Source organism: Mustela nivalis (assembly GCF_964662115.1).
Source record: "Mustela nivalis genome assembly, chromosome: 10".
NCBI classification, from domain to species: Eukaryota; Metazoa; Chordata; class Mammalia; order Carnivora; family Mustelidae; genus Mustela; species Mustela nivalis.
The window spans coordinates 40,668,860-40,694,924 of NC_139029.1; the positions used below are offsets into that span (position 1 = coordinate 40,668,860).

At 38.8% G+C, this 26,065-nt stretch overlaps 1 protein-coding gene and 1 long non-coding RNA gene across 6 annotated transcripts in view; one reads left to right on the plus strand and one right to left on the minus strand.

Moving 5' to 3' along the window:
- Window positions 1-26,065, plus strand: part of SCP2 (sterol carrier protein 2) — a 120,697-nt gene that overhangs the window by 66,542 nt on the left and 28,090 nt on the right. For all 5 annotated transcript variants that reach the window (XM_082688454.1, XM_082688455.1, XM_082688453.1 and 2 more), the window contains exons 9-10: window positions 10,500-10,607; window positions 24,930-25,083. In XM_082688454.1, the coding sequence (XP_082544580.1) occupies window positions 10,500-10,607; window positions 24,930-25,083 (262 nt within the window). The remainder of the gene's footprint in view (window positions 1-10,499; window positions 10,608-24,929; window positions 25,084-26,065) is intronic.
- Window positions 28-6,551, minus strand: LOC309843151. Its single transcript, XR_014299970.1, has 3 exons — window positions 6,296-6,551; window positions 5,153-5,217; window positions 28-381 (listed from the first exon to the last, which is right to left on the minus strand). It is a non-coding gene; the product is annotated as an uncharacterized lncRNA (long non-coding RNA).

Consider the following 26,065-nt stretch of genomic DNA (forward strand, 5'->3'; position numbering starts at 1 on the left):
AGGGCCCGTGCGTGGGAGGAGAGAGGCAGGGAGGGGGAACAAGAAGGGGGAAGGTAGGAATGCCATCATGGCGTCTTCTATTATTTCTATAAGCCAAACAGTTACAGAAGGGCAAAAGAGCAATTAATCACGCAATTAATAACCTAATCTACGCCTAAAAGCCAGCGGTTCACAGAAAAGCAAACAAGCGGTTAGTTATCCTATCTATCTTCCAGGGGAGGGGACTTTCCAGGGCAGGGGTCTTTCATTCCCCCCTTTTTCTTTATCATGGATAGAATCTTCTATCCATTTGTCTTGTTCTTGCATGTCCTGCCCTTCCATTGAGCTAGTCCGGGGCTCTGTTTGTTTGAGGAGTTGGTATTGCTGTGTCAGTACCATAGTCTGAACAACAGACAGGCGATCTTTAATGAACTGTACTAGCCTGTTTAAGACACAAGGACCATAAGTTAGAATTAATAACAGAATGATGAGAGGGCCCGTTATAGATGACAACAAAGTAGTAAGCCAAGGCAATCTGTTGAACCAGTTTTCGCGGTGGAGAAGGGTGGAGAGGGGTGCAAGGCATTAGCCCCTTCTCCATCCTCAACCAGCCTCCTGCTCCTTCATTTCCCCCTGAACAATCTTGACCCTGAAATCTTTAAGGGGGTTGAAGGTGGAAGGTCTCATCTTCTGTAACTTCTTCGTGCTGAATAGGGGCGTAGAGCTGTCCCTGCCTGCTTGGGTCAATATTGATCAGGGTAGGAACATAAGGGAGTTACAAAGGTGGAGGCAGCTGAATCCAGCGCTGACAGTGAAGAGGCGTCCTTGCGCGCGACAAGGATCGTCTGTCGTGGCGAAGTCCTTTTAGCAATGGAGTCTCGGCACCAAGTAGAGAAACATGGAACAAAGTAACATATTAAGATTAATAAGGCGATAAGAATGAAAAGCCCGAAAAAGATTCGGCCATAGTCCTCCTTCAAATTAGGAACTTAACCATTTACTGAGAGAGAAGGATCTTGTAGGGCCTTAATCTGGGTGTTCATATCCTTTATTATTCCTGTGACATTTTTGTGATAGTCTGGGATGTATACGCAACATTCTGTCTTGATAATTGCACATGTGCCACCCTGGGCTGCTGTAAGGACATCTAAAGCCATCCTATTTTGTAGGACTTCCCTGCGTGTCTGTGACACTTCGGTATTAAGTAGGGAGATGCCATTTAGTGAATCATTGAGTGCCTTTGTAGTATATTTATTAAGGGCTTCTACATGCCACATGACATTCTCTAGTCCCGCAGATGGAACAAAGATGGATGCTAAGTGATCACACCATTTAAAAACAGATTGTGGGGAGGAGTCAAGATGGTGGAGAAGTAGCAAGCTGAGACTGCTTCAGCTAGCCGGAGATCATCTAGGTAGCTCATCTAAAAACAGATTGTGTCCATCTTTGTTTCAAGTTGGGGAGATTAGCTGGAGTTGTGATGGTTTTAGTAATGCGCCCATGAATCCAGGCAAATCCTAAAGTACAGCGACCTATCCACCCGGGAGGAAGCCAGGGCCGCAGGTTGGTTCCACATATCCAGTGGGTTCCGTTTGGAGCTGGCCATCTGATGCCAGGTCACCTTGCCCAATCAGTAGCAAACCAGTCAGTAGCCTGGAGTACTATTATTTGGGAACACATTTCTAATGATAGCCATCCTCGATACTGTGTGTTATTTGCCCAAGTATTACTCGTATGATTCTTTTGTTCCCAGCATAAAACTGCCTTTTGACTGAGCTGTCCAATCATGGGTGTAAGTCACAGATGTATATCCCAGATTTGATATATGCCATCCTTAGTATAGCGATGAGGAGGGTTTTGGAACTTAGGCCCATATTGGATTGGGGAGTTATGGCTTGATAGCAATCCCCTTTCCTTCCAAATAGCTCCATGGGCATGTAGTACCAGGAAAGCATATTTGGAGTCAGTATAAATGTTAATTCTTAGACTTTGGCAATTGCAAAGTGCTAGTGAGCACTATGGCACACCTAGCTTTTCTTATTTTTTTCTATGAAAACTACTGTCATCAGAAAACCAACTGTCATTCATATTTTTAACAGGGGCATCTTAAATCTGGACAAATAGAGTAAGCAAGATCAATAACTTTTGAACATTTTTGCTCTATAGAGAAAGAAGTACAGTGGTTAGGTTCGGGCATACAGGTAACTAGGTTTAAAGTCTGACAACTTTTAAGTATTAATTCTGGCATATCTATAAGTATAGCCCAGTATTTAATAAGTCGGCCTCCATCATCCATTGGTGGCCTTTGGCTTCTAAGACAAATCTGGACCTGATGTGAAGTCATTACAGTCAAGGACTGTTTTCTAGTGAGCTTTGAGGCTCTTTTTATGAGGAGGGCTGTTCTATGCTTAGCTAAAGCATCTGTTTGCAATTGCACCTCAACAGAGGTGGCCTCTAGGATAAATATGACTAAGGGGTGAAACCAATAAGAAGACCTTTGAGTGGTCCAGCCTTAACAATATCCTGATTACAAAGGATCACTGGCAAGTGAGAAAACTTGTCAAAAGATAAGGGGAGTCCCTCATGGAGCATTCAATCCATTCATAAAGAAAGTGGGGTCATCCATTATTTCCACAAGTCCATAGTTAATCCTATGGAGGGCAGTATGGTGGTTTTTAGGCAATTTCATTATCCCAGCCACACATAAGGTGTTAGTTAAGTTATACAATTGTAGGGGAATCAATCCCATTTTCCAGTTGTTTAATCATGTGCTGTGGGCTCTGCTAATATCCCCACAGAACAGTAAGATTGACTAAAGAAGCGATTGTACAACTTCTCTGAAGTTTATCTCAAATTGTTTAGCTTAGGTAAACATTTAAAGACAATCAAATCTAGAATTTAACATTCATAAAGGTGTGTTACTAAAACAATTTTTCTCTCTAAAATAACCCTCATTTCCAGAGATAGCCAAATCAGGACTAATTCACTTGTGAAACAAGTCCAGTTTTAACAAACTTGGCCTAATTATTTACATAAGCTCAGCAAGAACAGTGACTGTGATCAATAGATCTTTTAGAATCTGCTTTGCTGGAACTTTGTATAAGGAATCTCTAGGTTGAACTTTTAGTAGCCTCTCCGGGCCAGAAGCCAAGCCCTGTACTTGCCATCAGGCATGCCTGCAATGCCTTTGGGCGAATTCCTCTTCCCGAGACTGCACCTACCAAGGAGTGACATTCTTTACTCACCTGGTGGGGCTGCTGGGAACTCTGTAAGCAAGGTATCAGGCCAACAGTCCCAAGGGGCTTTATGGCTCCAGGTTTCATAAAGTCAACCTTAGTTCCTTAAAGCTGTCTGGTCATATCTGAGTCTTTTCAAATATGACATCCCAGTCAAAGCCTTGGTAAAATAACCAGTTTCCAATTCTTTCCTGTTACAAGGAGAACAGATTCTTATTGAACTTATGCAAATGACTGATTGCCATGGAAGAAAGAATACTTACTAAGACCTTTTGGTTTCAGAGGGTTCAGATAGAGAGAAAATTTGAATGCCTTGAGCACTTTTACAAATGAGCACTTTTACATCTCTATAAGTTACAGATAACTAGGAGGAAGTATCTCTAGTCTGGAAGAGCAAACATTAGAGAGAACCAGCAATGTTCAAAGTAAGATAAAACATTAAGAGACATAACATTATCATCTTTTAGTTCATTTAGTCCCATATTACTAATTCTGGTGAATGCGGCTTTAGTCAGTTTTGGAAATTCTTACCCATTTCAGTTTTAGGATTTTCAAGCATATCAAATATCTGTAAAAGTCCTTTATAGGAATCTCCTTGAAGATAAAACTCATTTTACAAGAGAATTAAAACAATTATAAATGACAAAAACTCAGAATGGATACGGTTAGAGCTAAAGAGACACGGGAGTTTACAATTTAGCTGCAAGGAAATCAGGTTATTTCTGTGATACATAACTTTTCCATAATTACAGTATCAAGCGATGATCTCTCAAAACGTTAAAACTTTAGGAAGTGCGTAGAATCTCTAGAATAGTTATAGCATTTTCCCAAATGTAACCCAAGGTTTATCATTGGTTCAGTAGTACTTCATGAGCAACTTCACATACCAAGGAAAAGCCTGAGTTAAAGAGATTTACAACTTAAATCTTGTCAACATTTGCTAAAATCTTAGAAAGTTTTAAAGCACATGCCTAAATATAATTAGGGATGTTAAACACCTGATAAAACTGAACATAGAAACTCGTTTTTCTGGGCAGGCAAAGAAAAAACCATTTACATTTTCTTAACAGCAGATAGATTGATCTAAGAAAACATTGTCCTTTTGAACAGAGAATTTCAGTCTTGTACCAATGTACCTTTAAAACCCATTCATTTCAATCTTAATCCATTCTTGACCATAGATAAAATTCCTTTTCTGAAGATTTCCCTTCACAAACCTTCTACAACTTTCCTTTGCATTCAGGTTTTGTCCCAAGCCACTTCCTTCTAAACAACCATTTCATTTAGGACAAAATTATCTTTCTTTACCTTCAACAAAATGTATTCCCATTCCTTAAATCTTTCCTACATATCTCCTATTTTCCTACATACAGAGTTTCCTTTTATTTCCATGAATCTTAGTTACACTAAGCAGAACTTTGTATTCTTAGAAACACCTTTAGTTATTAACCAATTGTGAACTGTTACAACAGAATTCTTCAGGTGGCAAATTTATGAATCAGTTAAGTGGAAAACAAGCTTACCAGCAGATTTAAATACTCTTAGTTTCTTTGCAGTAAGAAGTCAAAAGCACAAACCTACATTCAGTAATTTATGACTTAGCATTTTATCCTGTTTGGTTAAGACCTAGATGTCCACAATTCAATTCCATTTGTCATCCAAGCAAAACTTTAAAACTTTCAGGTTACCAAAGACTTTGAAAGCTACTTCAGCAATTACCCATTAGAACTTTGAGACAGACAATTAACCATCAGTTTTGTCATTTCTTTGCTAACAAATTTTAACAAGTAACACAAGCTTATTTGACCTTCAGTAAATTTTGAAGTTTCACATTTACTGCTAACTTAAAAGACAGGTCTTAATTAAACCAACAAACTTAACTTAGTTCCAATAGTGATTTACGTTCCACCTGGGCCCACTCCACTTTGAATGTTTACCTGAGACATGCGTGGGAAGATCTGGAGTGGGGGTGTTAGGTCCAGGGGGGGGGCTCTTCTTGCTCCTTGACAGTGAAAAGAGAAGGAGCCGTGGTGCATGATCTAGAGGCCAGTCATGCAGGCTGCACACACGTTGGTACGGTACAGAAAGAGAAGGGGAAAACAGAGGAAACAAAGTGCTGCCAGGAGGCAGAGAAAAGATTCCCGGTTTCAGAGCTCATAAGCCCCAACAGAGGAGCAGAGGCCATGCTTTCCCACCAGCAAGGGGGGAGGGGTTAGGCAGTCCAAGTCAGGCCAGAGAACACAAGGAAACTTCCCCGAAACAAAGAGTTTCGGCAGCTGCTTGGGAATATTCCTTATGGTCTCTGTCTCGAGTTAGACCAACCCCAGTTGGCTCCAGTCATAGCCATTTACATGGGAACTGAGTGAGGGAGAAGCCCCCCACATCTATTAGGAGAAACAGAGAGAAATAAAGCCAGAGTCCCCTTAAACAGAATGTAACCTTCATGACCAGTACAAGGAACATATATCCACATTTAAAGACATAACATGGAGACATGCATGAAGACATACATTGTTGGCCTCCATTCGGAGTCAAAGAAAACACCAAGGACAATAAGCAAGACACACAAAACAATTAACAAGAAGGCGCTGCGCGATTTCGGTACAAAACCGAAAATACAAATTCAACCGGCCTAGGGGAACCACGAGGTCTCCCTTTGGCGGACAGAACCAGCCCAGGGGAACCACGAGGTCTCCCTGTGGCGGACAGAACCAGCCCAGGGGAACCAAAAGGCTCCTCTGCGGCGGACAGAACCAGCCCAGGGGAACCAAAAGGCTCCTCTGCGGCGGACAGAACCAGCCCAGGGGAACCAAAAGGCTCCTCTGCGGCGGACAGAACCAGCCCAGGGGAACCAAAAGGCTCCTCTGTGGCGGACAGATCCCTGGGGCGTCCCCCAGGGTGGCAGGGGAGAAGTCCGAGTTCGTCAACTCCTTCTCAAGCTGCCTACAGAATACAGAGCAACAACGCGCGCTGTTGTACAGTCCTATTCTGCTACCCGCAGAACAGGCAGAACAGAGGCCTCACAAGACGAGAGACAAACAAGAGCACGAAACAGGAGACAAGAATGCTGGCCAGCTTACCTCCCGGTGGGAGTCAGTTGGATCCATGGGCAGGAGTCCGATGATCTCGGTGGGACCTCCAAATGAAAGACCCGCGGATCCCCTTACCCAAGAATCCAACACTGCCACTGGATGCAATCAGCAAGAGGTTCTTTATTGTTACGCAGGCGCCTGCGGGTGGTCAGCGCGCGCCTGCGGGTGGTCAGCAGCTCCTGCTAGCTGAGCACACCTGGCTGGGGTGGTGCAGGATTTTTATAGACAGGTGCAAACAAGTTTTGGGTGGGACGCAACTGATTGGTTGACAGTTAGAACTTTTGAAAAAGGCATATGTGGAGTTTGCTGATTGGCTTTGGGGACCCGCTCGCGCGGAAGAGAGAGGCGGGAAGGGGGAACAAGCTGATTGGTTCTGAGGGCCCGTGCGTGGGAGGAGAGAGGCAGGGAGGGGGAACAAGAAGGGGGAAGGTAGGAATGCCATCATGGCGTCTTCTATTATTTCTATAAGCCAAACAGTTACAGAAGGGCAAAAGAGCAATTAATCACGCAATTAATAACCTAATCTACGCCTAAAAGCCAGCGGTTCACAGAAAAGCAAACAAGCGGTTAGTTATCCTATCTATCTTCCAGGGGAGGGGACTTTCCAGGGCAGGGGTCTTTCACTTCCAAATATTTCATATTGTGTTTGAATAAAGACTTGTAGAAAGGAAAATGGAAAAACTGGTTGTTGAGATCTGCAGGATTTTTTTCTTTTCATTTCCAAAACGGTTGTTATTTTTCATTAATATTATTAAAACACTCTCTCTCAAATAAATAAATAAATAAATAAATAAATAAAATAGCCACTCCAATCTTCTTCTGCTTACTGTTTGCATGATATATTCTTTTCTGTTCCTTTGCTCTTAACCTGTATATGTTATTTATCTACCTGCATAAGGTGTGTCTTTTGTAAGGAGTACTGTATTGTTTTCTATCCTTTGTTAATTTCTGCCTTTTAACTGGAGTCTTTGAACCTGTGCTAATATATTAGCTATCAACTATATGTGATCACTGAATCCTTCAAAGGAGGCTAGTCCAAATTGAGATGTGCTATATGAAATACATATTGGGTTTTGAATACTTAATATGAAAAATAGAATTAAGGTATTTTATAATTTTTTCACTGTTTACATGTTGAAAATGGTTTGGATATAGTGTTAAATAAAATAATACATTAAACAAAATATATGTTTGAAAAATTTCAAAGTGCATGTGTAATTTGCTTTATATTTATTTGACAGTGTTATTTAGATCATTAACATTTAATGTAATTATTGATAAACTATGACTTGGGTTGACTATTATCTGTTATTTGTTGTCTTCTCTTCTTGAACCTGTTCTTCTATTCTCCCTCTCCTGCTTTCTTTTGGATTATTTAAATATTTTATTTCTCATTATTTATTTATTTATTTTATTTATTTGACAGACAGAGATCACAAGTAGGCAGAGAGGCAGGCAGAGAGAGAGGAGGAAGCAGGCTCCCTGCTGAGCAGAGAGCCCAATTCGGGGCTTGCTCCCAGGACCCTGGGATCATAATCTGAGCCGAAGGCATCCCACGATAGTTTTTAACCTACAACCTAGATTTAAAGTAAAATTAGAAGTGATAGTCATAGGGACGCCTGGCTGGCTCAGTCAGAGGAGCGTGTGACCCTTGATCATGGGTTTGTGAGTTTGAGCCCTACATAGGGTGTAGAGAGGCTACTTAAAAATAAAATCTTTAGGGCACCTGGGTGGCTCAGTGGTTAAGTGTCTGCTTTCAGCTCAGGTCATGATCCCAGGGTCCTGGGATCAAGTCCCACATCTGGCTCCCTGCTTGGCAGGAAGCCTGCTTCTCCCTCTCCCACTCCCGCCGCTCGTGTTCCTGCTCTTGCTCTCTCTCTCTCTCTGTCAAATAAATAAAATCTTAAAAAAAAAAAACCCACAAAATAACAAGAAGTATCATTCACAAAAAATTCTGTGATTAGTGTGCTTTAGTTTATGAATGGAGAACTTCTTGTTTTTAAAGGCAGTAAAATATTTGATTAAGAACATAGGCTGTGGAGGCAGGCTGCCTGGTAATTAATCCTAGATCAATCCACTGCTGTTGCCTTGGACTCGTTACTTATCTATAAAATGGGAATGATAATACCTACTTCTCAGGGTTGAGGATTAAATTATATAAATATATGGAAAATAATTAGAACAAGGCCTGACACTGAGTGTGTACTTAGAAGTTACTAGCCACCTCTAACAGCACCACAACCACCTTTATCATCTTTCTTTGGAGATTCCATTTCACTGTATGGAGAGAAGAATATTTTATGCAATGCATGCATTTTAATTTACTTCTTAACCACCTGGAAGAATCACCAGAGAATTCATAGGAATGTTGAAATCACCCAGTGTATAATTTTCATTTTCTTTTAAGCTTACATTTATGGCTGAACAGTATTTTCAGACACTTCCCTTCATTTCATGACCCCCGCCCTTCCCCTCTCCCCTCCGTTTAGTTTACTAGGAATGTTTATATAGCATATAACAGTACAATTGAAAATTGAAATGGTGGGGGGCGCCTGGGTGGCTCAGTGGGTTAAAGCCTCTGCCTTCCTCTCAGGTCATGGTCCCAGTGCCCTGGGATCGAGCCCCTCATTGGGCTCTCTGCTTGGTGGGGGGCCTGCTTCCCCTCCACCCCTGTCCCCCCACACCACCCCCCTCCCCCCCGCCCCCCACCTGACTCTCTGCCTACTTGTGATCTCTGTCTGACTTGTGATCTCTGTCTGTGAAATAAATAAATAAAATCTTAAAAAAAGAAAGTGGAAATGGGGGCACCTAGGTGGCTCAGTCCATTAAGCATCTGCCTTTGGCTTAGGTCATGATCCCAGGGTCCTAGGATTGAAACCTCCCCCTGCTCCCCTGCACATCTGTAGGGCTCCCTGCTCAGTGGGGTATCTGAGTCTGCTTCTCCCTCTGCCCCTCTGCCCCTTGTGCTCTTTCTCTCTGTTTCTCTCTATCTCTCAAGGAAATAAATAAAATCTTAAAGAAAAAGGAAATTAGGGGCGCCTGGGTGGCTCAGAGGGTTAAGCCTCTGCCTTCGGCTCAGGTTGTGATCTCAGGGTCCTGGGATCGAGTTCCACATCGGGCTCTCTGTTCAGCAGGGAGCCTGCTTCCTCTTCTCTCTCTCTCTCTGCCTGCCTGCCTCTCTACCTGCTTGTGATTTCTGTCTGTCAAATAAATAAATAAAATCTTAAAAAAAAAAGTTAAAAAAAAAAGAAAAAGGAAATTAATATATTGGGCAATATTACAGAGTTTTAAAGCTGATATGATTATTTTAGTTATAGTATTGTATTTAGTTTCATTCTTTAGGTATCTGAATCTCTGTTATAGTTGTAGCAATTTTGGAAGACAGAGAGTTCTTAGGAAGTAATAAGAGTTCTCTTTCACACATGAAATTTTCTTTTTTTTTTTTTAAAGATTTTATTTATTTATTTGACAGAGAGATCACAAGTAGGCAGAGCAGCAGGCAGAGAGAGAGGAGAAAGCAGGCTCCCAACTGAGCAGAAAGTCCAACGCGAGAGTCAATCCCAGGACCCTGGAATCATCACCTGAGCCTAAAGCAGAGGCTTAACCCACTGAGCCATCCAGGCGCCCCACACATGAAATTTTCTGAAAATATAAACCTTTATTACTCAATATTTATTATGTAACTTTTTTCTTTTTTAGAGAGAGAGCATGAGCAAAGGGAGAGGGGCTGGGGAAGAGGGAAAGGGAGACTCTTAAGCAGCCTCCATACCCAGTGTGGAGCCTGTTGCTGGCTCAATCTCATAACCTTGGGATCATGATGTGAGCTGAAATTAAGATTTGGTTGCTTAACCCACTGAACCACTCAGGTGCCCCTATTATGTAACTTTTAGAAGTGCTTATATCAATTTAATGTTGGAGCTGTTAAGAAATGTTTGCTATAAGAAAATCTTGGCTATTTTGAAATTAAAAAACCAAAACATACCATTTGGTCGTGTGTGTGTGTGTGTGTGTGTGTGTGTGTGTGTTAAGTAGGCTCCACGCCCAGTGTAGAGCCCAGTGTGGGGCTTGAATTCACAACCCTGAGATTAAGATCTGAGCTAAGAACAAGAGTCAGATGCTTAACTGAGCCACCCAGGTGCCCCTGGTCCAGTGTTACTTTTAACCTTCATGAATATTATTTTTCCTTCTCTAGGACAAGGTGGAAAACTGGTTGATAGAGGAGATAATACTTATGGAGGAAAGTGGGTCATAAATCCTAGTGGCGGGTTGATTTCAAAGGGACATCCACTGGGAGCTACAGGTAATACTATACACAGATTTCTTAATTTTTTTGTTATCCTTTTTTACATAAGTATGAATGGTTTAGTCATTGATTTGTGAAAGACTGTATTCTCTGAACCTGGTAGTCAGCGCTGTAAGTGAGTTTAGTCACAATATTTTAAATTTTCCTTTGAGTGTAGTGTACGTCAGTGATAACTGATGAGAATTTGGATTAGTTGAAACTCTAAATTCAACAGTATATATATATTTTAAGTTTTATTATTTTCAAATAGGTATACAATTTAACTTAAAATGTTTCTAAATAGAGATCTTGCTAGATCTGCTGGATAAGAATAATTTGAAATGAGCACATTATTTATATAGTTGTATATATTGTTGGTGTTACATGGAAATTTTTTTCTCTTGAGAGAGCTGGACTAAAAGTTATGAAATAAGAATTTTACTGTGGCTCTACTGCTAACTGGCCATGTGATTCTTGATTAATTAGTCAATTAATTACTTTGACTCTTATTTTCCTTAATTGTAAGATGAAATTGTACAAAGAAGTTTATAAAATAACTTAGCACTAAAATCTCGGATTTATTGTTATGAAGATAGGTGAGTTTTATATTTTTTCATATTGTCCTAGATATTAATGAAAAATTTTTATAAATTATTGCAAATTCCAGAATAGAGATGTTAGAATTAACAGTGTATTCATCGCAGCAATTAACTTTGGTTTGTTTCTGTTTATGATGAAATTTAGTAAGTTTATAATCTGGTAGGGAAAACAGATAAAGAGTAAGAGATAGGTAGACCCCCCCCCCCCCAAAAAAAAGAGACAGGTAGATAGATATGCACGCATAGATTGTTGTAGTGTAATGTGCTACCTTGTTTTTGATTTTGTCTTATTTGTTCTTTGGGCCTTTTCTCTTTTTTCATACTATCTTTTTATTAACTGGGTATTTTATAGTATTTTCTTTTCTCTCTTCTGTTGAATTATTTCTTTTTCTTGTTTTTTAGTGGTTGCTCTAGGATCTACAATATGCATCTTTAAATTAACCACAATCTACCCTCAATTAATGGTATGCTGTTTCACATGTGATGTGAAACATATATCCATACACTTCTGAATATATTGTAAACCTTACAGTATACTATTGTTATTATTTTTCTAAACAATTTAATATATTTCAAAGTAATCTGAAAATGAGGAGAGTGAGAGTGCTGTCATCAGGAGTGATGGAATAACAACATCTGGCAAATAGTCTACAACAATCTGGGGGAACATTTTTTTTTAAAGATTTTATTTATTTATTTGACAGACAGAAATCACAAGTAGGAAGAGGGGCAGGCAGAGAGGGGAAAGCAGGCTCCCCACTAAACAGAGAACCCAATGCGGAGGACCCCAGGATCCTGGATCTCTTTTAGTCCAGCTCTCTCAAGAGATCCCAGGACCCTGGGATCAAGACCTGAGCCAAAGGTGGAGGCTTTAACCCACTGAGCCACCTAGGCGCCCTGGGGGAACATTTTTAAAAACACTCAGGTGAATCTCCATAAGAATACTAAGCTTTATGGCATGTTGATTTTCTCTAATGCCACTCCCCCTTTCCCCAGCTCCATGGTAGACTTGAAAACAAGAGCCTGCAATCGTGGTGAAAACCAGCAGCTTAGGGGCACCTGAGTGGCTCAGTGAATTAAGCGGTTGCCTTTGGTCAGGTCATGATCCAAGGGTCCTGGGATTGAGCCCTGCATTTGGCTCCCTGCTCAGTGGGGAACCTGCTTCTCCTCCTCCCTCTGCCTGCTGCTCCCCCTACTTCTGCTCTCTCTTTCACTCTGTCAAATAATAAACAAACAAACAAACAAACAAATAAATAAATAAAAATATAGATAAGTAAATGAAATCTTAAGAGACCTTAAAAAACAAACAAACCAAACCCAGCAGCCTAGCCAGCACTGGAAGAGTCAAAATAAAATTGGAGCTCTTTCAAAGCCCCATTCTCAGAGAAATGTCATTATTTGATATGCCTGACAGTTCCCTGGTGAACCATTCTTAAAAGGCTCATCATTATGTAACTGACAGAGAACTTGCACCAGTGCAAACAGCATTTTCTTCAGAGTCATTTGTTGAGAACAATTAGTAACAACTGGCTTAACAACATACCTGCCTGAGCTGCTGATAAACAGTTGGGTCAAACAACCCAACCAAAAACTTTGAAAGAAAAAACTGAGGAATGAGACGTCTGTAGGGGTCTTTGAAAAGATCTGACATATCCTTGGGAATCTGGAACACCAAGTATATACGTAAGGCTGTATGTATGTTCAAAGCTGCCTGCATGTTCAGAAAAGACCTGAGAAGGTCCTAACCTTTATCTCTGGCTAGCCTGGAGGCTTTGTGCAAGCAGGAAGTAGAGGCTAAGGTGAAGTCGTGAACTGCCTACCTAGCCTCAGCAAAGACTGAGAGACTTTCTGGTTCCAAACATTTAAGAAAATCTCTGTCCAGCCATTAGCTAACCACTAAGTTAACCAAGAGGAAAATTTAGTGGTCAATTACAGAATCAGTTTGATAAAGTCACTAGGTCAACAACAATAACAAACTCTGGGAAAAGGGAAGAATCTGATTTCTAGAGTTGCCACATTATTTAAAATACCCAGTTTTCAACAAAAACTGTGAGACATGCAAAGAAAAAAGTATAGCCCATATGCGGTGGGAAAAGCAGTTAGAAACTGAGGTAGCTCAAACATTGGATTTACTAGACAAAGACAATCATCTACTTACGTATGTTCAAAGAATTAAAGGGAACTATATATAAAGAACTAAAGGAAAATATCACAATATGTCATCAAATAGAGAATATCAATTACTAGGTAGAAATGATAGAACCAAATAAATTCTGGCATTGAGAATTATAGTAACTGGAATGAAAAGTTCACTAGAGGGCTCAACAGCAAATCTGAGCAGGTAGAAGAAAACATCAGTGAACTTTAAGGTAAGTCAATTGAAATTATCCAGGCTAAGGAACCGGAAAAAAAAAAAGAGAGAGAGAGAGAGAAGAAGAAAACTGAACAGTCTCAGAGACCTGTGTGACCCCAGCAACTCTAACAACATACACATAATAATGGCCCCAGAAGAGAGGAAAGAAAGGACAGAGAGGATATTGGAAGAAATGATGACTGATAAATCCCCAAACTTGAGGAAAAAACATTTATATACATGTCCAAGAAGTTCAACAAACTTCAACTAGGAATATCTCAAAGGGATTTATACTTAGACACATCATAATCAAACTGTTGGAAGCAAAAGGAAGAATACTGCAAACAACAACAGAGAAAATTCATCCTGTAGAAGCATTCCTCAGTAAAGCTTAAATTTCTTTTCAGAAACCATTGGGCAATGTGGTGAAAAAAAGTGCTAAGCAAGAATTCTGTGTTCAGGGAAACACCCTTTAAAAATGAATGATAAATGGAAACATTCCCAAATAAAAATTGAGAGAATTTACCTATATGAAATTCTTTGTAAAGAGAGTGATTCAAACTGAGATGAAAGAGCTCTAGACAGTAGAATAAAGGACATATGAAGAAATAAAGAGCATTAATAAATGTAATTATATTCATAAACTTAAAGAACAATATAAATGCACTTTTCTTTGTCATGTTTCTCTCTTCCTATCAAACTGCATGAAGCAATAATCTGAGTCAATAGGCATACAGTGCATAAAGATATAATTTGTATGACAGAAACAACACCAGCACAAAGGAGGGTAAAGGGAACAAAGCTAATCTTTTTTTGTATACCATTGAAATTAAGTTGGTATTAATTCAAACTAGGTTGTGGTAAATTGTTAATTGTAATCCCTAGAACAACTGCTAAAAAATAACTTTAAAATATAGAGTAAAGATATAGAGTGAAAAAATATATACTAAAATGATAAAGAATGAAAATACCCATGTAACACCCAAGAAGGAAATAACAGCAAAATAAATAGAGGGTTTAAAAAAGACAAAATTTTAAGAGAATGGGAAGACAGACTGAGAGAAAATATTTGCAGAAGACATATCTGCTAAAGGACTGTTATCTAAAATACACAAAGAACTCTTAAAACTAAACAATAAGAAAATGAACAATGTGATTAAAAATTGGACAAACGACCCAGAAAACTCCCCAAAGATGAGATACAATGGCAAATATGCATATGGAAAGATCTTCAATATCATATGTCATTAGGGAATTGCAAATTAAAACCACAGGATGCCTCTGCATACGTATTAGAATCTCCAAAATCCAAAGTGGTGACAACACCAAATGTTGGCAAGTTTTTGCAAAGCTCTCTGCTTGTCGGGGAGCCTGCTTCCACTTCTCTCTGCCTGCCTCTCTGCCTACTTGTGATCTCTCTCTGTCAAATAAATAAATAAAATCTTAAAAAAAAAAACAACTTCATGAAGAGATGAATGTGGCATTTCAGGTTATTTTTATTGACAAGTAACTTTTTTCTCCTCTGAAGGAACGTATTTGTAATATAATTAACTTGTTTGCCATTCTGAGGTATTTGTGTTCTTCCATTCACTGAAACATTCAGTAATCATGCTTTGTAGTAACAATATGATTTTTCATATCCATATCCTTTCTTAAAATTGAGGTATAATTTTCATATAATAAAATACACAGTTCTCACAAAATACAATTGTTTATGGCAGCTTGTTTATAATAGCCAGAAAGGTGAAAACAACCAAGATGTCTATCATGAGCTGATGAATAGATAAATAATATGTGATATATTCATACAACGGAGTATTCTTAGGCCATAATAGAAATGAAGTACTGACAGGTGCTACAAAACAGAGGAATCTTAACTTCCCTTAAACATCTTCCCCATTCTCCAAATCCTTCTCCCTCAGTCAGGCTAAGACTGATCCGAATTTTTCTTGTATCAGTAGTTTGTCCTTTGTTATTGCTAAATAGGATCCCATATACCACTTTGTTGTCCATTCTCCTGTTGGTGGACATTTGAGTTACTTCTTGTTTGAGGTCATTATGAATAAGGATGCTATGAACCTTTTTTGTACAAGTCTATTTGTAGACATACCTTTTGCATTTCTCTTGGGTTAATAACTCAGAGCAAAATGGCTCAATCAGAGGGCAGATGTATGTTTAAATTTATAAGAAGGTGCCAAATAGTTCTCCAAAGGCTTGTCATATGGTTTTTAATATTATAGTAGAATGACAAATTTTAACATTTAACAGGTTATTTTCTTCTTTCTTACCCTTAGTTCTATTCCTCAGAGTCAACCTCTTTTAGTATTTTTGGGGTATTTTCCCCCAAATTGTTATGCTTTAACAGATGTATATTTATATGTGTGTTTATACAATCTTTCTTTCTTTCTTTCTTTCTTTTTTTTTTTTTTTTTGTTAAGAAGTATAGTTAACACATAATGTTACATTAGTTTCAGATGTACCACATAGTGATTGGATGAGTCTATACATTCTGCTATGCGTACCACAAGTGTAGCTACCATCTATCACCATATAATGCTGTTATGGTATCATTGACTGCATTCCCCATGCTGTGTCTTTTATCCCAATGACTTGTTCATTCCGTAACTGGAATCCATTCTTCTTCACCTCTGTAGCCCATCTCCCCACACCCTCCCTCTGGCACCACCAGTTTGTTCTCTCTGTGTATGGGTCTGTTTCTGCTTTTTGTGTTCATTTGTTTTGTTTTTTAGATTCCTTACATAAGGGGAACCTCTGTTCCCCTTATATAAGGAATACATATGGTATTTGCCTTTCTCTGTCTGACTTATTTCACTTAGTGTAATACTGTTTAGGTATTGTTACAAGTGGCAATATCTCATCTTGTTTTATGGCTGAGTAATATTCTATTGTATATACATGTACCACATCTTCTTTCTCCATTTGTGGATGGACACATGTGTTGCTTCCATATCTTAGCTATATACAACGTTTCTATGTGTATGTGTTGCATGTGTCATATATGTATATTTACCACTTTGTAGACAGATTTCCTTACTTACATCTTAAAAATCTTTTTATGTTATCACTTAGAGATATTGTTTATTCTTTTTTAATGTCTGCACAGTATTCTCATTATAAGAAATTTACCTAGCCATACCTAGTTGACATATATGTGGTGTCAATTTTGCTATTATAAACAATGCTGCGGTAAGCCTCCTTGTGTGTTTGCATACCTCTGTGTGTATACTCAGAATGAGTTCAAAACAATGGACTCATTATGTCAAAGGACAGTATATCTTTAAAAATTGGTAGGCGTCAGATTTTTTTCAAAAAAGATAATACAATGCATATTCTCAACAACAGAGTGTAAGAGTACTTTTTAAAAAACAGTGTAGGGGCGCCTGGGTGGCTCAGTAGGTTAAGCCACTGCCTTCAGCTCAGGTCATGATCTCAGAGTCCTGGGATCGAGTCCCGCATCGGGCTCTCTGCTGAGCAGAGAGCCTGCTTTCCTCTCTCTCTCTGCCTGCCTCTCCATCTACTTGTGATTTCTCTCTGTCAAATAAATAAATAAAATCTTAAAAAAAAAATAAAATAAAAAACAGTGTAGTATTTTATTAGTCAACTTAGTAAGTTTTGCTTTATTTTTGTTTTTGTTTTCAGATTTTATATATTTGAGAGAATGAGAGTGAGCTTGAACATGAGCAGAGAGAGTGGCAGAAGGAGAGGGAGAATCAGACTCCCCATTGAGCAGGAAACCTAATGCAGGGCTTGATCCCAGGACCCTGAGATTGTGATCTGGGCTGAAGGCAGACAGTTAACTAACTGAGCCACCCAGGCACTCAGAATCCTTCTTTTTTAATAATTTTGTCAACCCTAGATTCTTTTATCAAATGTAAACAATTATGTCAGTCTTGGCAGGTCATCTACTTTCCCTGGCACTAAAAAGCTAACCTGTTGGGGCGCATGGGTGGCTCAGTGGGTTAAGCCACTGCCTTTGGCTCAGGTCATGATCTCAGGGTCCTGGGATCAAGTCCTGCATCAGGCTCTCTGCTCAGCAGGGAGCCTGCTTCCCTCTATCTCTCTCTCTCTGCCTGCCTCTCCATCTATTTGTGATCTCTGTCTGTCAAATAAATAAATAAAATCTTAAAAAAAAAAAAAAGCTAACCTGTTTTAAAACACCCTGGGAAGATAGAATTTACTCAATTTTTAAATACTTCAAAGAGTGCCACACCTTCTGCAGTATCTTTTGAAAACCCTTTCCAATATTTTACTTATTATTTATTTTTGTTTTTGTTTTTTAAGTAGGCTACATGTCCAGCATGAACCCCAATGTGGGGCTTCAACTCACAACCCTGAGATCAAGATCTGAGCTGAGATTATGAGTTTGATGCTCAAGAAACTGAGCCACCCAGGCACCCTTTCGAATATTTTAGTCTACACTGTTGATAATATTTTCCTGTTATCATCAGTCATTAGAGATAATGTCTAGTGGTGGGGTAGCATTTTCAGGGAAAAACTTACAGATCTTGCTGATTTAATTAGTAGCCTGAATAGGAATGAGGGATTCTTGAAGTGTAAATGTTTACTTGCTACGTACTAAGGATTTGGATATACTTCAAGTAAATCTGACACATGGCGTTTAGCTGTAGTCCAAGAAAGAATTCAGACTCCTGGAAAATATATCAGAGTGACAGCCCTGAGTAGTTTAAATATTTTTCCCTGGTTACTTGGATAACAAATTGCAGTAGGATTCTAGAAAATCAGAAATGGTCAAGTGCTTCCAAAACATACTAACTTATGATGGAGTGGGGACAGTGTAAGGTTCTCTTCTACAAATGATGTTAGTTTATATTGCTGCTTTGGTGGGAACTCAGTATTGGATAATTAGCTTTAAAATTAAAGCTTCATGATATGGTTTTCAATTTTAACTTTCCAGATCTGGATGAAAAAAAGCTTCTAGTTGCCATAACAGTAACTGTAATAGAAAGATAGATTTAAGCATTTGAAGTGAATATTTTATTGTTAGTTTAAAATCATGAATTCCTTTTATTTTTCTTTCTTTTTTTAAAAAATTTATTTATTTGAGGGACGCCTGGGTGACTCAATCGGTTAAGCCTATGCCTTCGGCTCAGGTAAGGATCCTGGGGTCCTGGTATCGAGTCCCGAATCAGGCTCCCTGTGGCAGGGAGCCTGCCTCTCTGTCCTCCTCTGCCTGTTAGTGTACACTCTCTCTCTCTCTCTCTCTCTCTCTCTGATAAATAAATAAATAAAATCTTTTAAAAAATTATTTATTTGAGAGAGAGAGAGAGAGAAACAGAAAAGTTGTGTGGGGGCAGAGAGAGAGGAAGAGGGAATCTCAAACAGGTTCTGCACTCAGTGTGGATCCCCTGCAGGGCTTGATCTCACAACCCTGAGATCATAACCTGAGCTGAAACCAAGAGTCAGATGCTTAACTGACTGTATCACCCAGGCGCCTCCCTTTTAGATTTTTCAATTAGAAAAATCACATTGAAACTTAGATTTTTAAATTGTTAATGTCCAGGGCACCTGGGTGGCTCAGTTGGTTCAGCCTCTGCCTTTGGCGCAGGTCATGATCCCAGGGTCCTGGGATGGAGCCCCGCATCGGACTCCCTGCTTAGCGGAGAGCCTGCTTCTCCCTCTGCCTGCTGTTCCCTCTACTTGTGCTCTCTCTCTCGCTCTCTGACAAATAAATAAATAAAATCTTAAAAAATAAAAAAAAGAATATTAAAAAAAATTTTTAGCACCCAAGTAGTATCATATTTTATTTCAATTTTTAATGTGCTTTCATATGTTAATAAATAAATTATTAATAATAAATCATTAATGCTTACTGAAACACTTACTTAAAATGAATAAATAAAATTTGACTTTAGCTTATTATTGGCTATCTCTGATTTTTGAAAATGCTTATTAATGTTTGTGATCTGAAAGACCACGAAAGTGATTTGAGATACAGCTTCTTACAAGGGATTGTTGTTTTGAAGCTAAAATGTTGGTTATTTTCTTTGGCCTTCTGTGCCAGTTAAACCTGGCATTTGGTGCTTTTCTAGTATGGCTTCAACCTAGTTTTAGGTGCTGATCTTTCATTTTTTCAGTCCATGAAACTTTAACAAATGCTTATTGTGTGCCCACTTTATCATTAGGTGATCTAAGTAATTGGTTCCTTTTTATTTTTAATTTATTTTTATTTTTTAATTCTTAAAAAATATTTTATTTATTTGAGAAAGAGTGAGAATGAGAGCATGGGGGACGGGGGCGGGGGCAGGCCAGAGGGAGAAGCAAACTCTTCACTGAGCAGGGACCCTGATGTGGGGCTTGATCCCAGGACTCTGGGATCATGACCTGAGCTGAAGGCAAATACTTAACCCACTGAGCCACCCAGGTGCCTCTTTAATTGGTTCTCAAATATAGTGTCTACTGATATACTAATTCAGAATCTCCTATAGCATTTATTTTTTTTTTAAGATATTTTATTTAAGGCACCTGGCCAAGTCATAGTCCATCGTATATATGTATATATGTATCTATCTATCTTTATCCATTTACCAGTCAATGATCATTTGACTCTTTCCATAATTTGACTTTTGAGAAACTGTCAAGTTGACTTCCAAAGTGGTTATACCATTTTACATTCCCACTAGCAGTGTATGAGAGTTCTCAGTTCTCCACATCCTCATCAACAGTTGGTATGGTCAGTCTTTAATTTTAGTCATTATTTTTGAAAAAATTTTATTTATTTATTTATTTATTTATTAGAAATTCTTTTTTTTTTCAAGATTTTATTTATTTATTAGACAGAGATCACAAGCAGGCAGAGAGGCAGGCAGAGAGAGAGGAGGGGAAGCAGGCTCCCCACTGAGCAGAGAGCCCCATGTGGGGCTTGATACCAGGACCCTGGGATCATGACCTGAGCTGAAGGCAGAGGCTTTAACCCACTGAGCCACACAGGCACCCAGTTTTAGCCATTCTAACCAGTGTGTGGTGGCATCTCTTTGTGGTTTTAATTTATATTTTCTTAATGACTAATGAATGATGTTAAACATTTTTTCAAGTGCTTATTTGCCATTTGTATACCTTCTTTTGAAGAGTCTATTCTCAAGTATTTTGCCTATTTGGGGACATAACTTTTTTTTTTTTTTTAAGATTTTATTTATTTGAAAGAGAGAGAGCACCAGCAGAGGGGAGGGACAGAGGAAGAGGGAGAATAGACTCTTTGTTGAACAGGGAGCCCTATTTGGGACTCCGTCCTTGCTCCTTGCTCTTGATCATGACCTGGGCCAAAGGCAGAAGCTTAACTGACTGAGCCACTCAGGTGCCCCTGGTTGTTTTTTTTACTGAGTTTTGAAAGTTCTTGATATGTATGTTTTGCATAAGTTTTCTCCTAGTCTGTGACTTCCTTATCATTCTTTTGGTAGTGTCTTTTGAAGAGCAGAAGTTTTTTATTTTTATTTACTCCCACTTATCTGTTTGTTCTTTTATGGGTTTATTTCTGGTTTTTACCTAAGCAATCTCTGTCTAATCCAGGGTCACGAAGACCTTTTCCTGTGTTTTCTTATAGACGTTTTATACTTTTATATTTAGACTTATAACCCATTTTGAATTAATTTTTGTGTATGGCACAAAGTATGGATCCAAGTCCATTTTTTACTTAATGTATTTCCAGATATAGTGCCATTTGTTGGAAAAGTTATATTTTCTCCATAGATTCCCTTTATCAAAAATCAATTGTTCATATATATGTGGGCATTATCTCTGGACTGTCTTTTCTGTTCAGTAATCTATTTGTCTGTCTTTACATGTTTTGATTATTATAGTTTTATAATACTTCTGGAAATTAGGTAGCCTTAGCTCTCAACTTTATTCTTCTTTTTTGGAGTTGTTTGGCTCTTTTAGCTCCTTTGCATTTCCATAGGAATTTTAGAATCAGCTTGTTGATTTCCATTAAAAAAACCCTCCTGGGATTTTGGGGGGACTTTTTGAATGTGTAGATTTTTAAAAAAGATTTTATTTATTTATTTGACAGAGAGAGATCACAAATAGGCAGAGAGGCAGGCAGAGAGAGGGATGGGGGGAAGCAGGCTGCCTGCCAAGCAGAGAGCCTGATGAGGGACTTGATCTCAGAACCCTGAGATCATGACCTGAGCTGAAGGCAGAGGCTTTAACCCACTGAGCCACCTGGGTACCCGAATATATAGATTTTTTTTAATGCTGTTTATGATAAGGCCTTTAGATGTCTAATGTAAAAGAATTACAACTTCTTTGTACTTTACTGTCTTAACGGTATAAGGAAGAGTGATGGGTTCAAGGAAGCAGGTTTAGGTAATATCTCAAGATGTTTTTCCCTGTAGTTTTTTCCATTCTGAGGTTTTCCAATGCACTTAGTACTCATCTTTATCAGCACTTTCCATTACACTGTCAATTCTTTATATATTAGTATTTAGTGGAGTCCTTGGTACATATTTGAATGGTTTATTTCTAGTAGCAGCCAGACTATATGTAGTGAAGTCGTAGGCTAAAGCTTTCATAACTGCTGCGCCTTCTTGGCAGGTAGATTTCTGAGTCCAACTTTTGACTGCCACCTTTCACAGATCCAAATTCTAGAAATGCAAGAAAGAAATGCTAGTTTATTCTGAAAGTAGGCAACCAGAAAGCTAAATAATCAGTATGCTTTCTTACTGACACTCATCTTTTATCAAAAGCAAATAAATGACAAGACCTTCTTTTTCTCCTGCTCTCTTCCTCTTTTTGCCTGCCTCCTTATCCCCACCTCCACTCCATGGTAGCATTATCATAAGGCTACCCACCCCCAGCAGACTGCACTATAAATGCTTGCTTCTTTATATTGCAAGACTGTCAGCTTCATGAGGGAAAACAGTATGCCTTCCTTGTTTACTGACGGATCTTCTGAGCCTTGAGGAGTGTCTAGAACATAATAGGCCATAAATTATTTGTTGGATGGATGTGTAGATCAATATTGGTTCCTTGTATGTTTTACTAAGATTATATATCATAATCATAGTTTTCCTAGATTGTTAAACATTTTATAAATGTTTTAAATAGAAACATAGTACTTTGTTGTATGAATAATTCACAATTGATATAACCATTCCCCAGTTATTTCACTTCTAGATTATCTAGTTTTTCACTGTTACAATGTGATGAAGATAGCTTTTTGTGTAAACCTTTGCCTATGCTTTTTTCTATAGAATGGTTTTCAGGCATTTTCAAGGTTCTTAATTTTGTACACTGCTTTCCAAAAAGGTTGCACTGATTTGAACTTACACCAGTACTGTATGGAGGTGACTGTCTTTGTACTCTCCCCAGCATTGATTAGTCCTGTTTTTAAACATTCTTACCCAAAACAAATCAAAATGAAAACAAATAAAAAAGCACCATTACCAGTTTGGTTTAAAATGGCATTTTTTTTCTATTTAATCAAGGTGAGGTTGAGTATTTTCTCAAAAATTTTGAACTATGTCTATTTATTGTTTTGTTAAGAAAATTGCTGTAGTATCTTTCCCATGTGTATGTAAGAGCGGTGTGAATACTTTTTGCCTCTTATATATTCATTAAGTGGTTGAGCTTTCTGTATGACAGATTTCTAGTAAAGTTAACTGCCCCAAAGTTTCACTTTGATCTTCTTCATTAATGCTCAGAATGTTCACAATTCAAAAAATCATAATAGGTTGTGGAATTACCTATTTTTAAAACAGTGCTTAAGATATATATTCTGTAAATACGTACATACTGCTTGGAAATAAGAAGTGGCAGTTAAATTTCTTGAGGTTGGGGTTTGTTAAATAACAAAAGTTCAACTGAGTAAATTTTAAAGACCTAATTGGCTTTAATAAATGATTCATGAACTGGGCAGCATTATTGTACAAAATAGAAGGTGGGGCACCTGGGTAGCTCAGTGGGTTAAGCCACTGCCTTCAGTTCAGGTCATGGTTTCAGAGTCCTGGGATCGAGTCCCATATCAGGCTTCCCCTGCTCTGCAGGAGCCTACTTTTCCCTCCTCCTCTGCCTCTCCCCCTGCTTGTCCTCTCTTTCTATGAAATAAATAAATAAAATCTTAAAAAAAAAAAAGTTGTTAGAGGGCCCCCTCCCCGGTGGCTCAGGTCATGATCTCAGGGTCCTGGGATCGAGTTCGGCATTGCCTGCTTCTCCTTTCTCTCTACCTGCCTTTCTGCCTACCTGTAATCTCTGTCAAATAAATAAATGAAATCTTAAAGAATAAGTAAGTAAGTAAGTGAATAAATAAATAAAAAGTTGTTAACAAAAGAAAAAAATTGTTCCAGGCAAAGCTGATTTCCTTTAGGTGGAAAAGCAAGGGGTGTTATCCTGCCGGCTACCTTATCTTCTGGGGATGCAGATGGCACAGGTGGTAGACTCAGTGGCATTGACCAAAAAATTCCTGACCAGTTAAGACTGCATTTCTGGGGGAGGTTGAAACTACAATTAGGTGAGGATCTAAGCCTTGATTTGGAAATTCAGTCTAAATGACCTATTTTGGACCTGTGTTTTTTCTTTTTAACATGTTCATAAGTAGGAAATTGTCACAGGTACTCAGGAATCATAAGCTGTGATTGGGCTTGTAGGTGGAAGAACAGATACTGTAGGTAGACTCGCATAGCTCCGACTTCACGATGGTGAAACCAGTCTATCCTGTTTAAAGATTCTTAACTCAGGTATCCTGGAATAGCTGGTCTGGTAGAAAGACAAGTTTAAATCAGGAGACAACTCTAGATTAGCCTACTTTATTATTATTACTTAATATTTAATTATTTAATCTTACACTTTCTCAGTCTGACATCATTAAATTCTTTCCAGCTCTAAAAAACTTTGATTTTATTATCCAGGGGGACATATGCTGTTCTTATGAAGGTCCATTCATGTTGAGATCCATTTGGGGAAAATAATAGGAAAATTACCCATGCTAGCTAAACTTTTTATGGAAAGTGAACTCCCAAATCCTAGATTTTCTTTTGATACATTAAAAATGTATTTTATGCCATTTTGCCTGAGCCAGAGAACTGTTCTTCAGTGTTCTTTTTTTTAACATCACCAAGAAAATGACAGGTTGGATTTTTAAAGAGTGCAGGGAATTTCTTAAGCCTCTATATTGTCTAAATATGGAGTTGGGATGGGAAAAAAGACAACTGGTTGCAGAAACCCTCATGGCTTTTTTTTTTTTTTTTTAAACCCTCATGGCTTTTAAGAGAAGTTATTATTTATGCAGACATTCTTTTGGCTGAATTAAAGTCACGATTCAGTGATTCAGTGTAAGCTCTTGTCTGGGTTGAGAAAGCCAGTTGGGGCAGCTTTCGTTAGCAGCGGAACCTGAGTGCTCTGTGTTCGATTTGTTAGGTCTGGCTCAGTGCGCCGAACTCTGCTGGCAGCTGAGAGGGGAAGCCGGAAAAAGGCAAGTTCCCGGTGCAAAGGTTGCTCTGCAGCATAATTTAGGCATCGGAGGAGCTGTGGTTGTGACGATCTACAGGATGGGCTTTCCTGAAGCTGCCAGGTGAGTGGCATTCTGGGTTTTGTCTGTAGATGAATCCTGACCTTTCACAGCTGATGACGTTGTACAAGTATATAGTCCAGATTTTATTGTTTTAGTACTCCGTAAATATCTCATTACTTTGCTTTGGTAGTCTGGCTTTAAAAAGCCTTTAAACCGACAATTAGCATTTAAACTTAACCAGCCTTAGGAAATTTTTGTTCAAAAACGAGGTACTATCGGAGCGCCTGGGTGTCTCAGTGGTTTAAGCGAGGGGCTCTTGATCTTGATCTCAGCTTAGGTCTTGATTTCAGGATGTTAAGTTCAAGCCCCGCGCTGGGCTCCGTGTTGGTTGAGAGGTGTACTTAAGGGGGGTAAAAAAAAATAAAAAAAAAAAAAAGGAGAGAGCAGAGTCAAAACAAAGTGCTGCTGACCTAAAACTACTTCTCTTAGACCTGCCAGACAGAGTGATTTTAAGTTAGGCAAGTTCACTTTTTGGTTTCCTTTCTCAAAACTGCTGTCTCCCTGCATAGCCTCTTAAGCTTCTGAGGTTGTTTGGAGAAAGTTATTAAATATGCTAATTGGCTCTCTGCAAGTTTATGTTTCTGAATGGCCCTAAGCCCTCAGTGCTGCTAGAATACCTTTTGTCTCTTGCTGATTTTCTTCCTGTCCTTACCAAATGCCTGTGCTCCTCAAATTTCCAAGCACTTTCTGCCCAAGCCTTGTTCAGAATCCCTGAACTTCCTTGCTCTTGTCTCAGAAGTGCTCATTCATCCTTCCCATAGGCAAAATGTCCCTCTTCCTTTCCAAGGCCTGGATTGCTTTTGTTTCCAACCAAGTTCTGTAACTTTGTTCCAAATATTAAGTATACCCTCTCCCTTTTGAATCTTTATTATTATTATTATTATTTTTAAAGATTTTATTTATTTACTTGAGAGAGAGACAGTGAGAGAGAGCATGAACGAGGAGAAGGTCAGAGAGAGAAGCAGACTCCCCATGGAGCTGG